We start from the raw sequence: 17,536 nt of genomic DNA, 5'->3' as shown, positions 1-17,536 counted from the left end.
TGCTTGTGTTTCCTAAAGAATTGATTACCGCAATGTATTTCATGAATAGAAATAATCAATTTGATGTTTCTTTGTTCCAGTCATAAAGCAAGATTTCTTAAAGCTTCATTCTTAAATACTTCATCTAGTTACATCAGAATATTACTGCATCTGGACAGCTCAGGTAAGTTGATTTTTTCTTTTTCATATGTTATATCCAATCTGTTTGCACTCCATTTTATGTATGTATAGAAAGACATGGAGTTTATGTAATGAAGGAAGGTCCCTGCTGTGAAAAATATAGGGAAATTTGAGGAAAAAGTAATACATGTATACTATCATAGAAAAATCAAAGAAAATGAACAAGAAAGCAGGAATATTGTGATGCTTGCAAAACTAAGAAAATGTAAGTATAAGCATTGCAACAATTGCAGACCATTTTAGTGATGCAGACTTGACACATTTGTAGCAGTTGATTGGATATCTTTTCCTTAGCATTGTTTGGAATGTACTCTATTTATATGCAGTTCATAATAGATTACCACCCTAAACTTTAAGCAACTTTTATGTTGTTGACTTTGTTATCATTTGAGGACATTCATCCGTTCATTGATTTCATGGCCTAGTGTTGAGATAGAATGATAGAGAAAATGCAAGTCAAAATTAGTTTTGAAATTGATTTATGATATGAGAGGTTTTTTCCTTATGTTAGCTGAGTAGGCGCAGGCAACTAAGGCCCTTATCAGTGCCATCTCTTTAACACTATACAATATATATATATATATATATATATATATATATATATATATATATATATATTTTATTTTTTTTTTGCTTTGTCGCTGTCTCCCGCATTTGCGAGGTAGCGCAAGGAAACAGACGAAAGAAATGGCCCAACCCACCTCCATACACATGTATATACATACGTCCACACAGGCAAATATACATACCTACACAACTTTCCATGGTTTACCCCAGACGCTTCACATGCCTTGATTCAATCCACTGACAGCACGTCAACCCTGGTATACCACATCGATCCAATTCACTCTATTCCTTGCCCTCCTTTCACCCTCCTGCATGTTCAGGACCCGATCACACAAAATCTTTTTCACTCCATCTTTCCACCTCCAATTTGGTCTCCCACTTCTCCTCGTTCCCTCCACCTCCGACACATATATCCTCTTGGTCAGTCTTTCCTCACTCATTCTCTCCATGTGCCCAAACCATTTCAAAACACCCTCTTCTGCTCTCTCAACCACGCTCTTTTTATTTCCACACATCTCTCTTACCCTTACGTTACTTACTCGATCAAACCACCTCACACCACACATTGTCCTCAAACATCTCATTTCCAGCACATCCATCCTCCTGCGCACAACTCTATCCATAGCCCAAGCCTCGCAACCATACAACATTGTTGGAACCACTATTCCTTCAAACATACCCATTTTTGCTTTCCGAGATAATGTTCTCGACTTCCACACATTCTTCAAGGCTCCCAGGATTTTCGCCCCCTCCCCCACCCTATGATCCACTTCCGCTTCCATGGTTCCGTCCGCTGCCAGATCCACTCCCAGATATCTAAAACACTTTACAATATATATGTATATATATATATATATACCCTAGCCACAATATATATATGTATATATATATACCCTAGCCAAAGCGAGATACCCATATGATTGACCAACCCCTAAGTGTGGATGAACAACTGGATCGACTGTGCACAGACTGCAACAACCAGGATTCGAACTTATGCGCTTGACCCTTGGCAGCCCCTGATTATGTTACAGTCAGTAATGATAATCACTACAGTGCAGAGGTCCATTTGTTGATGAAGCAGAGTTGAAGGGGCACAGTTTTCCTTTAATAACCAGAAAAACTTATTGTTGTAGGAAAAGTCAGGGAAAAAATTGCTATTTTTTCCAGTCTTTTGGATACACTTTTATTTGTTCAGAGGTATTTAATTGTGAGTGGTGAGGTTGTGCTTTTTTGCATGATAGCGGAGAAACTATCCTAAATTGTTTAGCCTGAGTTGTCATTAATACTGACCATCCACCTTTTCCCCACAAAACATATGTATAAAGTTGTGATTTTTTGTCAGTTGTATGGGCATAACTGAGTTTTTATCGTTATTATACCACAGTGATTCTGTGTAAAATTAACTCTTTGTGAATGAGTGTGACTTCTGCCTCTTGTTGCATTTTGGAGCAGTCCTTGCTGAATATCTTCTAGATATTTCCCACTGTATTAGAGGTAAAGAGTGATGATGAAACCCTTGATTTTGATAAAATTTGTTTTGTTGTGGAGGTGAGTATAGTGATAATAAAACAGCAAGATATATTAAAACAATGTGAAGATGAGAACATATATCCAGATAGGGTAAGTATTCTTGATCTCATTGTCATCACTATATTGTCCACTTTACTCATAAATGCCCTTTTTTGGGGGTTTGTATTTATATATTCTTTGTTTTCACAGTATTGGTTTCTGTTGTGTATTAGTACTTAACAGACCTGAAAGTTCATTTCATAAGAAATCATATTTATGTAGGAGATTGTGTGTTTGATTTGATTGTTGGTGAGATCATGGTCCCATATATATATATATATATATATATATATATATATATATATATAAGAAAGTTATTGACAAGAAAGTGTACCTGAAGATGAAACATGTTGGCTTTTGCTAATTTGTGTTGGTGTACATTGTGTGCATATGTGAATAAAGGGAGAGAAAGAATATTTATTATTGTTACACAGGAGATTAGCCAGTTAGTGTGGTATCATAAGTTCGTAATGAAGAACTAGCCTTGGTCGCCCCACTGCATAGATAAGCCGAGCTGGGGAGGTTGGGGAAGAGGGAGGATGGTCTGTGATTGGGTTGGGGAGGATAGGGAAGAGGGAAGGTGGTCTGTATTTGGGTTGGGGAGGATAGGGAAGAGGGAAGGTGGTCTGTATTTGGGTTGGGGAGGATGAGGATAGGACTATGGTCTGTAGCTAGGTTGGGGAAGAGGGTAGGTGGTTTGTAGTCAGGTTAAAGCGGATGGGGAAGAGGGAGAGTTGTCTGTAGCAGGGTTAGGGAGGATGGGGAAGAGGGGTCATGGTCTGCACTTAGGCTGAGGAAGATGGGGAAGATGGAGGGTGGTTTGTACCAGGGTTGGGGAGGATGGGGAAGAGGGAGGGTGGTCTGTAGTCAGGTTGGGGAGGATGGGGAAGAGGGAGGGTGGTCTGTAGTCAGGTTGGGGAGGATGGGGAAGAGGGAGGGCGGTGTGTAGTCAGGTTGGGGAGGATGGGGAAGAGGGAGGGTGGTGTGAAGCCATTAATCAACCGCTTAGTATCCAATTACACAGAGTTTGGGACACTTCCGGTCACGCCCCTCCCCCCTTTTTGCTGATAGATACGTCAATCATCTGTCTTCCCTGGGTGTGTGTGTGTGTGGTGGGGGGAACAGCTTTTGTTTAAGAGTTTATGAAAGGGTCAGCTTTTGTGTAAGGGTAAACGGCTTATGTTTTTATGTGTGTGGGGGGGGGGGGGTTCAGCTTTTGTGTAAGGGCATGGATCATGTGTGTTGGGGGGTTCAGCTTTTGTGTAAGGGCATGGATCATGTGTGTGGGGGGTCAGCTTTTGTGTAAGGGCATGGATCATGTGTGTGGGGGGGTTCAGCTTTTGTGTAAGGGCATGGATCATGTGTGTGGGGGGGTTCAGCTTTTGTGTAAGGGCATGGATCATGTGTGTGGGGGGGACAGCTTTGTGTAGGGGGTGATAATCTTTTATTTAGGAGCGTGGGTTGTGAATATGGAGATGTCTTATGTTGAAGATTCTCCTTATAGTGTGTATAGAACCGGGGTATATAGAATGATGCATAGATTGTGTAGCAGTTATGGTGAAACTGTTGTATGATGTATTGAGTCTGGCTGTAGTCATGGTGTATTCTTATGATGTGTATAGTGTGGCCACAGTTGTAGGGGGTAGTGTATAATGTGGTAATAATGATAGGGGTAATGCATAGTGTTATAATGAGGTTGTAATGATTGGGATAATGTGATTTGTGATAGGAAATATACTGTGCGCTAACACCAATGTTGTGATGGCATGCATCAGTTCTGTTAAATAAGTCAAGGTGTGAAGATTTACTGATCTTTATTTATAAAGGGGGTGATAAAAACAGATAACGAATGGGGAAAGATAGCTGTGGGGAAATGTTAGAGAAGCGATAACATTAATTTAGGTACTTTAGTACAAAGAAAATGGTTATCTCCCATTTAATAGAAGGGGTTTGATATGCATAACTTCATTTCTGTCATTTATTTTTGTTATATGACTTACACAGGTTGTTTGCAGTCGCCACTAACTTAAGTGATTGGTACATAACGAAATCTTGAAAAAGAAAACGAGAAGAAAGTGTGATCTTTAAAGAAAATGTGAAGCAGCTGTAAAGTTTGACGAAAACGAGAAACTTGTGTGACATAGGAAAAATGCAGTGAAATGTTTTAAGAAATGAGGATATCAGAGTGTGATGTTTGACGAAAAAGGCAAATTCTTGTAACATTTATCTCATGAAGGTTTCATTTATTAAGGGAGCTGGTTATATATGGCGAGAGAAATGCATCCAGGATATTTTTTTCTTTAATCGGTAATTTGGATCCCTCCATATCCTGTGATCTGAAGTATATTATGGAAGGCGTTGATTGAATGCTCTTAGGGCCAGGCAACCACCCTATGTAATAGCCCAAAATTACTTCGTTACGTAAGAGAAAATACGAATAAACTCCCGCCAATAACACGTCAGTTTTTAAAAGATACTAAAGAATGTCAGAGGGCGATTTTTAAGCACACGGATATTACTTTAGAATATCGGGAATTTATCGACGACTTATGTTCGACATGGCTTTAGTTGGTGTTAAACAACGGAGGCAGCGTGTTGGAGAGATGACCCGAGGGTTGAGGGGGGTGAAAGGGGGGTGTGGGGGGGCCCTAGCTGGTGATAACACCCAGGCCCAGGGAACATGGTCGTACGTTGGCGCTATCTGGCAACACAAGGCGGACATGGCCGCCGAGATAAGATTGGTCGCTCTTGCCTCGATGTCACGTCCGGCATCATCATCGCTTAAGTGATTTATTGTTATTAATGTTATTGTTATCTGCACATGTACGTTACTTCTGTATGCAGATGAGACTTTTCTTTTTTTGAGATTGTTCTTGAAGCTACGTCGCTAAGGGAGAGCAATTAGGCGTCTAAGAATTATAGCTTTACTGTCTATTAATCTATTTAATTATCATGAATTATATATATATATATATATATATATATATATATATATATATATATATATATATATATATGTGTGTGTGTGTGTGTTTGTGTGTATGTGTGTATGTGTATGTGTGTGTGTATGTGTGTGTGTGTGTGTGTGTGTGTGTGTGTGTGTGTGTGTGTGTGTGTGTGTGTGTGTGTGTGTGAAATCGCAATACAGTGGTTCATATGATTTTATTTAACGCATTTTTTTTACACGTGTGGCACATGTGTAGAAAAATTACATTTTTTTTTTTTTTTTTTTTTTTTTGCTTTGACGCTGTCTCCCGCGTTTGCGAGGTAGCGCTAAAAATTACATGTTGAATGAAATTATATGAAGCACAGAATTGCGATTTCACCTTCACGACTATCATCAAGGACTAGTGTGATCAACATATGCACACACACGCATACACACACACACACACACACACACACACACACACACACAGGCGCTGGCAGTGAACAGTTCTTGGAGAGATGTAAGGTTAGGACAACCAGAGAACATTACATGACATTTAAGCAAGAAATATCTGTAAAAGAAATATGTAAAGAAGCATTTTTGTGGTAGAAATGCGATGGATGAATGGAACTGATGACTGAGGGCTTGGTTAATGCAGACAACCTACGTAGATTGAGGAAGGTGTATGGCAGTAGACAATAGTCAAGTGATGGGTTTAGGGGGTGGGGCACGAGTGGAGAACTCCCTCCCCCCTGTACAGTACAGAACAGATGATTCCACAAAGGAGTAAAGTGGCAATTAAAAGAGCAGCAGTTAAAGAGCAGCTAAACTAGGGGCTAAAGGCTTGTTAGGGAGGACAAGGAGAGGATTGTGTGAGGATGTATACAGGAGCTGACCATCTGGGAAGGAAGTGTTCTTACGTTGGGGGGATCCAGAGCTTGGCGGATGTTCACAACACGAAATTCTATTTTCAAGTGCAGGACACTCGAACCCCGGCACCACCAGTGGGGTGGCATGGTCGGGTAGGAGGTCTTAGGAAAGCATTGAAGTATTTAGAAAAAGACATACTAGGTCAAGTGCTTAATGGCCTCGACCCATGTAGAAAAGACGTACAAGATTAACTACATAATGACCTCAACCCATGTACGAAAAGACATACTAGGTCAACTCCTTAATGACCTCTACCTGTCTGAGGCTCGTGTTTCCAGATGAAGGTAGTCCATGGGTGCTTGGAGACCGCTGGAAGTGTTCGAGACGTTGCAGGAGGAAAATAAGAGAGCCCAGGGAGAGAAAGGGGTGCTAATGTCGTGCTTATCTTCAAGAAAGGAGACAGAGGAGTTGTGCTGACGTCCAGGCTACTCACCCTGACGAGTGTGGGCTGTCCAATACTGGGAAAGCTGGTGGTCCAGTGCTTTGCCCAAGGCAAAACGACTCTTTAAGGCAGAGAAAACACACAGGGTCTCAGGGAAGGGAGTTCGTGTGTGACAGAGGTCGTAGACGAATACGAGAGAGTGAACTCCATGGGAGAGGACACCTCTGAGGTGGATCGTGTTCATGCAGCTACCAGAAAGCATTTGACGCTCTCCCCACATTGGAGTCGTGGGAAAGAAGGCGGATCAACCGACGGGAATCAGGGAAGGAAAGACGTGGAAAGGAGGACGTATATCGGGAGAACTTTCATCTTAAGAAGACTATTGTTCACTACTGGCGTTGTTGGGGCGACTGCTCTTCGCTGATCTCCGTGTGAACCCCTTGCGAAAATGGACAGGACTTGTGGTGGCTGCGCATGTTTGCCGATGATGTCGAGGTCATGAGGGAGGGGAGCAGCAAAGAGCCCAACACCTCACCGGGTGCGCTCCCTTGTGATGGGGGGGCGGGAGAGGCTGGCTGGAGGCTGCGTTGCGTGATGGGATTTGCGGCGTCAGCAACACAAGTGTTGGGATCCAGCCACGTAGTACGATCTCCCCACCTCGGTCATGGAATTTCACGAGCGTGTCTTGGTCGGGTTCAGCCAGCCACCGTCCGTCCGTCTCCTTGTACAGATTGGCATGCACGACGCCCTCTGTCATCAGTGATGTGTCTCGTCTCTCTCTCTCTCTCTCTCTCTCTCTCTCTCTCTCGTGTGGACGCCACAGGTGAGGACAGAATACTCAGTGGGGAACTGAAGGGTGAGGGGTGCACGACTGGACTGTGCAGTGCATGTGGCGGAGGAGAACAGCTTCGTGGACCGTCCAGGAGAGACGCAACAGCTCTACCTCGTCCTAGATGACGCTCACCTCCCACTCCCCCTCCTCCATCCCCCCACACCCCCTCCATCCCCCCACACCCCCTCCATCCCCCCACACCCCCTCCATCCCCCCACACTCCCTCCCCCCCACACACTCACTATCAAGCCGCCACTGCTGCTTGTTTATCTTTGTTGACACGCGTGCTGGTGGTTTCCGGCCCCCCACCCTGGCCAAGGCTTGGGCCAGACTTCTGGCCACCCCCACCCCCACAACCCTGGCCCAGAGGAGGGGGTGGCCATGTCCATATTCCCCCCTCCCTCCCCCGGGGCCAAGCCTTGGCCAATAGTCTCCACCCTCTTGTTGGACAGCCATGTGTGTTGCGGCCTTTGTGTGTGTGTGTGTGTGTGTTGAAGTGTGGTAATTGTAAATGGTTGTTTGAGGTCAGACGTGTCAGAGGCTTGTGTGGGGGGGTTAGGGGGTTAGCGAGGCCACTCCTGGAGGCATGTATCCTCCAGTTGGTCATTACCATAGACTCGTGACCACTTATGTAGTGACCAGCGAGGCACAGTGACCTGGAGGGACATGGGCCCTTTTCAAGTGTCACTTTGTCTCAAAGCACCGGTGGTCAAGTGGAGAGAGAGAGAGAGAGAGAGAGAGAGAGAGAGAGAGAGAGAGAGAGAGAGAGAGAGAGTATCTCTAAAGCTGCATAGTATCTGGAAGAATAGAATGAGTAACTTTACTTCATCGTCGAAAAAAATATGATCACGAAAGTGGCAAATGGGAGTCTCTGGTGTGTGGATAACATTGCGAGTGAAGTAGGTCTCTCAGAGGAGGTGTGTGAAGGAAGAGATTCCAAAGAGGTGAATGATAAGGAGACAGATTATAGGGTAGTAGATAATAGAAATTGTGTTTTAAGTACTCGAGACAAGGAAATGTCAAGTGAAATACTTAAATGTAAAGTTACAAGTGTTGTCGCTCCACTGGAAGAAAACGTAGAGGAGGTTTGGAGGAAGGCGATAAGGATGGTGAATTTTAAAAGGGTCTGGGCTACCCAGACAAGCTGTGGGCTGCGTGAATTTGCCCACAATGGAAGGCAGAAATGAAATCCGGTGTTCTTTTGGGCTGTGTGCATGTGTCTTGGACTCCTAGGCCACGCACGCCCTTGGCTGCTGCCTCCCACAGTTTGTCTGTGGTGATCAGCCTGTCGAGGATTGACCGTTGCGAAGGAGTCGTTGATTGGGGTCATTGCTTGTCCTTGTCTGTTAAAAGAGACCGTTGAAATCAGCTGAGATTAGCGAAATACTTTTAAAGAGAAGTGAAGGAAGTGATTCGCTGTTCACATAGTTTGGTTTACTGAAGCTACATTTAGACTGTGTAGAAAATGCAAAGAATAAAGCATGTCTTCTTTATTGTTATATATATATATATATATATATATATATATATATATATATATATATATATATATATATATATATATATATATATATTACATATGTATATATGATCGTATTTGACAGTTATTATACGGGATTACTACCTTACCAGACAGAATCACCGGAACTTCTTCCCCTTTTGCACGGAAGCATACTGTGGGACTCCACCCGCTTAACATCATTGGCTGAACGCTTACGAAGCTCCGCCCCCATAGAGAAAAGCTACTCACTTCTCGGCCAATCACGAGGCAGTACCCTGGGGAGGGACCTCATCTGCCACGGAATTTTCGATTCGACGCATTATTCCGCTTATTGATGTCTAGCTTCGCAGTACAGATCTGCCCCGGGAAAATTATTGCATTATCGCTATTATTATCAATTAGGGGCGTTTTCTACATGGTAATTAACATTTGCGATAATGATGCCATGGCCAGGAACTCTAGGTCGTTGAGTCATTAAGCGTATTCAATCCAGCATCGTGGAGGATATAGAAATCTGGCAGATAGGGGAGTTTGATCTTCCTAAAGGTGGTATTCAATGCTCCACGCTGGCTTAAGATAGTATTGACTCCCTCTTCCTAGCCGAAGATCTATTCAGTCCCATAGCTTGACCTAGAGTTGACGTAGGACGTAATCCAATTCGGTTGAAGTTTGAAATAAGATGTTATTCTCATGAGAAATGGGACCCAGTCCTCTATGAGAGATGCCAGCATTATTCTGAGTGACCCTGTAATCACGTTTATTATTACGTGTCTTGTTACTCTAGCCAATCATGGTGAAGGAAACTCTGGAATAGCCAATCTTAGAGGACCAAGTCCTGGAGTAGCCAATCTTGAAGAGACTGACTGTTTATATAATTCTTAACGTATGTATAGACCCGCCATTACTCTAGTGTCTTCCCAGCATCATAAACCAATACCCTATGAATTATATAAGACTTTTGACCCATTGAAATGTCAGGATCAGCAGACATTAATTAATACCTCACTGTTTTGCTCTCGTACACCATGGTTGTAGCAGGTTGCCCGCCTTACCCAGAGCCTGCTTCAAGATCACGTGAAACCAGTCCAGCCAAGGTGACATGGCTCTTCTCCAGTGATAACGGTGATGGTGGGAATATTGAAGGATGTCTCCCTTATCTTAGGCTGTATCTGCCGACGTGTGCACAGATAGCCAGGCGTCAGGTGGCCCGTGTCCGAAAGCGTTCGAGCGACTTCATTTTTTTTTTCCTTTTTGCGGTGGTGGAAAACGTCGTCTTGTCCGGAATAGAGAAAACGTAAGACCTTTCGGAAGGCGTACAGGACTTGAACTCCCCCTGCCATGAAAAAGGGAAGTCTTTAGAAAATTTTAAAAATCTGACATTAATATTTCATTAAATTCTACAGACGAAAATATATTTACGGTGGCATTGTATATTTGGGAAACGGTTAACTGCCTGGTTTCACGTATCCTTGTTAAAAGCAATTTGCCTGTTAAGGCGGCAACACGATACATGATAGGTGATTGATTCTGTGATTAGGAGATGATAATCATATTTTTGTATTTATAGAAGATGGAGATAATGCCTTTATAGATTACAGTTTATAACTTTAAATATCTACATTTTCTCTGATTTTTATATATATAGAAAATAGGGCTAGTATCTATCGAGTCTTTTAAAGAAAATGTTAATTTCTGCATCGTTTTCCGTGGTTGTATTAAGGTACAGGTACCGAGAACACATTTTTTTTTTATTTGAAAAAAAATGGGAGTAACACCTTGATGATTTTCTGTGGTTATAGAAAATGGAGACCACCCCTTTACAGTTTTCGTTATCAATTTTGTTGATGTTGTTGTTGTTAATGTGTGTCAGGCCTACAGAAGAAAGTCTTTGTTTCTGTTGTGTGTGTGGGGGGGGGGGGAGTCCCAACCTCTGTTGCTACCGTTGGCCGTGAGGAGGGGGGGGGGGGTTGGCCTGGGGCACGTGGGAGCCGAAGCGTGCACAAAAGTGATGTACGTACGTGTGTATGTATGTATGTATGTATGTATGTCAAGGGTCGTTACGCCCGCTCAGATAAGGTCAAAGGTCAGAGCTAATAGGACCGTTGGCTGGGCTTTGTTTGTTTGTTTCTATGTTTGTTAGGGGATGAGGCCATTCTAGTTGGACACAGAGTCTCTCTCTCTCTCTCTCTCTCTCTCTCTCTCTCTCTCTCTCTCTCTCTCTCTCTCTCTCTCTCTCTCACACACACACACACACACACACACACACACACACACACACACACACACACAAAGAAACCTTCCTTTGTCGTTACGTTACCTTGGGCAGGGTCCCCCCCATCCCCCCCCCCAGAAGCCGGGGATGTCTGGAGGATGGTTGGAGAGGAAGGGGATGGGGGTGGGGGGGGGGTAAGGACGGCAGCTTGCTCCTGGGGAGACCCCCATCCCTCTCTGGGGTGGTGTGTGTGGGGGGGGGGTGACTCAACCTCCCATGGGCGCCGCCATCTTGGACCGACCGACTCTGATCTTATGTTTTGATGAATGACTTGTTCTCTCTTGGTAATGGACACTGATGATTAATTCCAGGCTTACGAGTATATTTTTTTTTTTGTCTTGTTTCAAAAGTATATGAATTTCAGGTTAATATATTTTACGTAGTTTTTTTTTTTTGTCTACAATTTTTCTTTTTGTCGCTAAGGAAGTGAAGTGGTTTCCTAGTGTCGCCATTTAGTAGAATGCGTTTATTTGGCAGAGCAGTTTGGATGTTGCCAGGGCAGTGTGAATGTTGCCAGGGCAGTTTGGATGTTGCCAGGGCAGTGTGGATGTTGCCAGTGCAGTGTGGATGTTGCCAGGGCAATGTGAACCTTGCCAGGGCAGTGTGGATGTTGCCAGGGCAGTGTGGATGTTGCCAGTGCAGTGTGGATGTTGCCAGGGCAATGTAACCTTGCCAGGGCAGTGTGGATGTTGCCATGGCAGTGTGGATGTTGCTGCCAGGGCAGTGTGGATGTTGCCAGGGCAGGCCCCCTAGGCTATAGGACAGAAGCCAGAGGGACAGACACTGTCGATAGGACAGGAAAATGAAGTGGGGGTGTGGGTTGCTGCTGGCAGTGGACCCGGAGCCGTGGAGTAAATCCAGAGAGGAGCGTAAAAGACAAAGACAGAGAAGAATTTTGGAAAGTGGACTGATGCTAATTAGATGATGATAATCATTATGATTATGTGTGTCATTATAGTCATCATAGTCATCAGAGACCAGCTGCAGTAGTGTCCATCCGCTGTTTGGGGGGTCTGCGTAAAACATCCCAGCGGAAATGATACGCCAAACTGTTACTGAAAGGAAGATGAAATGTAGACCACAGGAAAATGGCATCCGTTTTCCTTGATGGCCATACATTGCCGGGGACGGGGCGAGGGATTTTGTTTCTTTTGGTGTGTGTGCGTGCGTGTGTGTGTGTGTGTGTGTGTGTGTGTGTGTGTGTGTTGACGGTGGTAGCACGTCTTGAGGTGGCGTTCGGTGTCTTGATGTGGCCGTTGAGGTGGCTTTGATGCTCCTGTGTTGACGGGGGGGTGTTGATCATGGCTCGTTGATACTGCTGAGCGAGTGTAGGAGGGGGGCTGGGGGGTGGGTGTCGTGTGTGACCTGGAAGGTGTAGGAGGGGGGCTGGGGGATGGGTGTCGTGTGTGACCTGGAAGATGTAGGAGGGAGGCTGGGGGGTGTGGGTGTCGTGTGTGACCTGGAAGATGTAGGAGGGAGGCTGGGGGGTGTGGGTGTCGTGTGTGACCTGGAAGGTGTAGGAGGGAGGCTGGGGGGTGGGTGTCGTGTGTGACCTGGAAGGTGTAGGAGGGAGGCTGGGGGGTGGGTGTCGTGTGTGACCTGGAAGGTGTAGGAGGGAGGCTTGAGGGTGGGTGTCGTGTGTGACCTGGAAGGTGTAGGAGGGAGGCTGGGGGGTGGGTGTCGTGTGTGACCTGGAAGGTGTAGGAGGGAGGCTGGGGTGTGTGGGTGTCGTGTGTGACCTGGAAGGTGTAGGAGGGAGGCTGGGGTGTGTGGGTGTCGTGTGTGACCTGGAAGGTGTAGGAGGGAGGCTGGGGTGTGTGGGTGTCGTGTGTGACCTAGAAGGTGTAGGAGGGAGGCTGGGGTGTGTGGGTGTCGTGTGTGACCTAGAAGGTGTAGGAGGGAGGCTGGGGGTGGGTGTCGTGTGTGACCTGGAAGGTGTAGGAGGGAGGCTGGGGGTGGGTGTCGTGTGTGACCTGGAAGGTGTAGGAGGGAGGCTGGGGGGTGGGTGTCGTGTGACCAAGGGAATGGGTGACCTATTGACGGCTCTGTATGGGGGTTAGTGATCGTGCCCCTGGCGACTTCCTCACCCTGTCTGCAGACAGCGGACGGAGAGACAGGAACCCTGTCTTATAGTACAGAAGATAAATTATAAAGTAGTGTTATAGTAAAACTTTAAAACGAAGTCTGTTGAGGTTAAAAGTAAGGAAAGCAGAAAGTATTTTTGTGGTTAAAAGTAACAAATGTTAATGTTGTTCGGGAGCGAGTTCAAGTGGCAAAGTAATCCGGGGTTGGTGAAGTGGCATAGTATCTTCGGGATGGTGAAATGGCACAGTGTCTACTGAGTGGTGAAATGGCACAGTATCTACGGGGAGGTGAAGTGGCACATTATCTACGGTGGGTGAAGTGGCATAGTATCTATGAAGAGGTGAAGGGCACAGTAATTACGGGGAGGTGAAGTGGCACAGTATCTACGGGGAGATGAAGTGGCACAGTATATTTTGGGTGTAGAGAAAATCTGGAAGATGCAGAGTAGTATATTGTGATGATGAAAACTACTGACCAAAGTATAAACTATTTTTTTTTTTTTTTAATGTTAAAGGCTCCAGTCACTGACAGAAGTCCACACCAGGCTGGGCCTTAATTGAAATATATAGAGAATTATGAAGCGGAAACAAGAAAAGACAAGGGGAAGTATTTACGAATTTTTGAGGACGTGAAAGACCTTAATTTTGAAATGTACCAGATCATAGTGATTAGGAAAGACATGAGAAGGTAGAAAGTTCCAAAGCTGCGACGTGCAGGGGAAGAAGCAGGTATCAAAACGGCCCACTCTTGAGTTGCCGGTGGCCACACCATAGTCACGTGACGCCGCAGCTTGCCGAGTATTGCGAGGTCTAGCTAGTGGTGGGGGGCACCCAAGCAGCCAGCTCTTAGGGGCAGAAACCAAAGTAGGACTTATAGAAAAGGGAAAGTGAACCAACATTGCGGCGTAGGACAAGGAGGGTTAATTAGGGATACAGAGCTAGAACCACCCCAGATGTGAGAGCAGTACACCATACAAGGAGGGATTAATCCCATGTACAAACTGGGTATCTGTTCAGAAGAGAAGTTTCGACATTGCTTTTCCCTTCTTTGAAGTTGAGGAAGCGACTCTTGAGCAAGATGGTACGACCCTTGAGCACGACGGCACGACTCGTGAGCAAGATGGTACGACCCGTGAGCAAGATGGGGCGAGCCTTGAGCACGAACGGCACGACCCTTGAGCACGAACGGCACGACCCTTGGGGAGATGGCCTGGTCTCTTGAACTCGCCCTTGGATGAAAGACCAGTTCATGACACCCAGGGGTCGTACCGTCGTTGTAAAGGGTCGTTCCTTCGTACTCAAGGGTCGTTCTATCACCCTCCAGGGTCGTTACGTCGTTACATCATCCCCCAGGGTCGTTACATCATACTCAAGGGTCGTTACATCATACTTCAGGGTCGTTACATCATGCTTAAGGGTCGTTGCAGCAAACTCAAGGGTCGGAGGCGATGAAGTGAAAATCCGTGGTGGTACCCTAGCCATCTTTGGCACCCCCCCCCTTCCCCTCCTCCCCGTGACACCACGTGATGCTGTCTTGTCACTAGGACTTACTCCCCCTTTCCCCTCCGCGGTCATCATCTCACCCCCAACCCCAACACCCCCCTTTTTACCCCACCCTCTGGACTTCCTGTGGACCAGTCGTTGGCCCTCAGTGTCATGTGGGGCCTCTTGCCCACCACATCCTGTTGGCATCCACCGTGCTTGACTTTGTCCTCGTGTGCTGTCGGACCCCGCGACACAGATCTGTTGGCATTTCGGCACTCGGGTGTCGCCCGTGTCGTCGTACCCTTGGGACGGTGGTGTCGTGTGTGTGTGTGTCGTACCCTCGGAGCAACGGTGTTACGTGTGTCGCACCCTTGACACGGTCGTGTGTCGATCCTTTTCCACAGTGCTGTCACGTGTGTCGCACCCTTGACACAGAGGTGGTCGCGTGTGTCGCACCCTCGACACAGTGCTGTTACGTGTGTCGCACCCTTGGCACTGTGTTTCTACGTGTGTCGTACCCTTGGCACAGAGGTGTCGCACCCTTGACACAGAGGTGTCGCGTGTGTCGCACCCTCGACACAGAGGTTGTCGCGTGTGTCGCACCCTCGACACAGAGGTGTCGCGTGCACACCGCTTTCCCGAAGCGAACACTGCGGGTCTGGAAAGCGTAGGCGTGTCGGTTCCTCCTTCCGTGATAACACCATCATAAAGTACTGGATCTTACGACTCGATCGTCTCTCGACGCTTGAGTGTGTGTGTTGATAAGTGACCCCGCTGTGGCGAGTTGGTGGGGGGCGGCGCTGGGCTGGAAAGGTCCCGCTGTTGTGCTGGCGACACACACACACCGCCCGTCGTGCCCTCTGGAAGCCCCCCATAGCCGGGTATTCCTCTCCTGGAAATGGATTTCTGCTGCGGGAAACACGTTCATGTTGTGAGGGGACGATTCCCGAGGCGTTAGAGACACATCCTCCCAGGGGGAGTCATGTCGTGCATCGAGGAGGAGGAGGAGGAGAGGAGGAGGTTGGGGTCGGCCGGGGCGTCTCCAGTCATCCCGGAGGTCATCAAGGACTTGACGCCCACACCCTCGCTGGTCATCACGCCCACAGCCACCCATGGGGCGGCCTCACCGCCACCGCCGGCGGCGCCGCCCACGGCCCTGCCATCACCGCCCATCCCCACCACAGTCATCCTCAAGACGAAGAAATCGGTGGTCCAGGAGATTGGAAGGGCCTTCCCTCCGTCACCCTCCGTCCACAGTCCAGACACTCACCTCCCATCTTCTCGGGTGCCCGATTCGCACATCCTGGAACCGCACGTTCCAGACAGTTACTTCCCGGGTGCGCGGATTCCAGACCCTCAGGTCCTGGAACCGCACGCCTCAGAGGGTCAGATCCCAGCCCCTCATGGCCTGGAACTTCACTTTCCAGACATGGGCATCTCGGGACCCCACGGCGCAAGTGATCAGCTTCCAGACAGCCAGATCCCGAGCACCAGCCTTCCAGAGAGCCATCTTCCAGGCAGCAGCAGCAGCAGTAGGGGTCTGATGGCGTGCTCCGGCATGGTTCCTCCGGAGGAATGGAACGAGGGTGAGCCTCCGTGGTACACTTGGCTGTACTCCCCAGTGTCCCTGGAACAGTCCCCTCCACAGGATGTCATGGAAGGAGCCGCCTATGTCCGACTCAGACGGCCTCCAGCCTGGAACCTCTTACTTCCCACAGCCTGCGGTGGCTGGTGCCCTTCCAGCCTCTCCAGGGGTATCCTCCGGGGTCCTACCATCCTCTCCGGCAATGCCCTCGGGTCTCGTACCGTCCTCTCGAGCCATGGCCTCGGGGGTCCTTCCGTCCTCGCCAACCATGTCCTCTGGGATCTTCGTCAACGCTCCTGCAGCGTCGACGCCCGTCCTGCCCAGCGCCGGGTACCCGTTCGGCGGGCCCGAGTGTATGGTGGAGACGCCCTTCTCCGTCAAGGTGGAGGATAGGCACGTGGACATGGTGGGCATGGACATGGGCGGTGGCCAGGGGGAAGGTATGGGGATAAGGGCTGAGGCAGGGGCATGGGTGGTTGATGGCTCGGCGGCGCCCTTGTGGCCGCTCAAAGTCGAGCAGCCCTGGCTTAACCCACAGCACTCCAGGTACAACGCCTGCCTCTCTCTCTCTCTCTCTCTCTCTCTCTCTCTCTCTCTCTCTCTCTCTCTCTCTCTCTCTCTCGTCATTGTGGTCAGCGTTCAAGATTTCTTATAGTTTTTTTTTGTAACCCCTTTTCTTTTATTTTCCAGTCTTCGGATAACCTTCTGAAGATATTGTGAAAATTGAATGATTATTTATTTAGGTTTCATGATTATCTTTTTCTTTTTTAATTCGGCTGAAACTTTTATGCAAGTTTTTTCTTCATGATTTTGTTATTAGACAAGTAATGAGTAATGGAGTAGGTTTTCCTTGACAAAACGTAAGAATAGATTGCAAATTGTCTGCTAGTTTTTCAGTCTGGCATATTATTTTTTTTTTTTCCCTAGAAACTCGCGAAAGATTCGTCCATATTGCCACAACTTTGATCATTCCGGTCTTTTATTTGTGTGTTTGGACATTCGAATTTCATTCCACGCCACAACGCGACAGTCTTCCTCCAACGCTGCCAGGCATCACAAGTCATTTCAGCACATCACAGTTATTTCAGCGCGACCGGAATATCTATTATTGCCATTGGACGCGTTTGAATCTTAAGAGCTGATCAACAAGTTATTTATTTATTTATTTATTTTCAGCGCAACTGGAAGACAGTCCTTTGTTTCCGCGTTGGCGGTATTCG

At 47.0% G+C, this 17,536-nt stretch overlaps 1 protein-coding gene across 2 annotated transcripts in view; it reads left to right on the top strand.

The window, feature by feature from the left end:
* Window positions 1-17,536, top strand: part of Hr96 (Nuclear hormone receptor HR96) — a 45,483-nt gene that overhangs the window by 3,564 nt on the left and 24,383 nt on the right. The window contains exon 2 of one of the 2 annotated variants that reach the window (XM_071693075.1): window positions 81-163. Coding sequence is in view for 1 of the 2 variants with exons in the window: in XM_071693074.1 (XP_071549175.1) it covers window positions 16,381-16,862 (482 nt within the window). In the remaining variant the exon portion in view is untranslated. Of the gene's footprint in view, window positions 1-80; window positions 164-14,898; window positions 16,863-17,536 lie in introns of those variants that run through there. The other variant, XM_071693074.1, reaches the window with a different exon arrangement.

The sequence above is a fragment of the Panulirus ornatus genome, chromosome 55 (assembly GCF_036320965.1).
Source record: "Panulirus ornatus isolate Po-2019 chromosome 55, ASM3632096v1, whole genome shotgun sequence".
NCBI classification, from domain to species: domain Eukaryota; kingdom Metazoa; phylum Arthropoda; class Malacostraca; order Decapoda; family Palinuridae; genus Panulirus; species Panulirus ornatus.
This window is presented reverse-complemented; position numbering and strand designations above follow the sequence as displayed.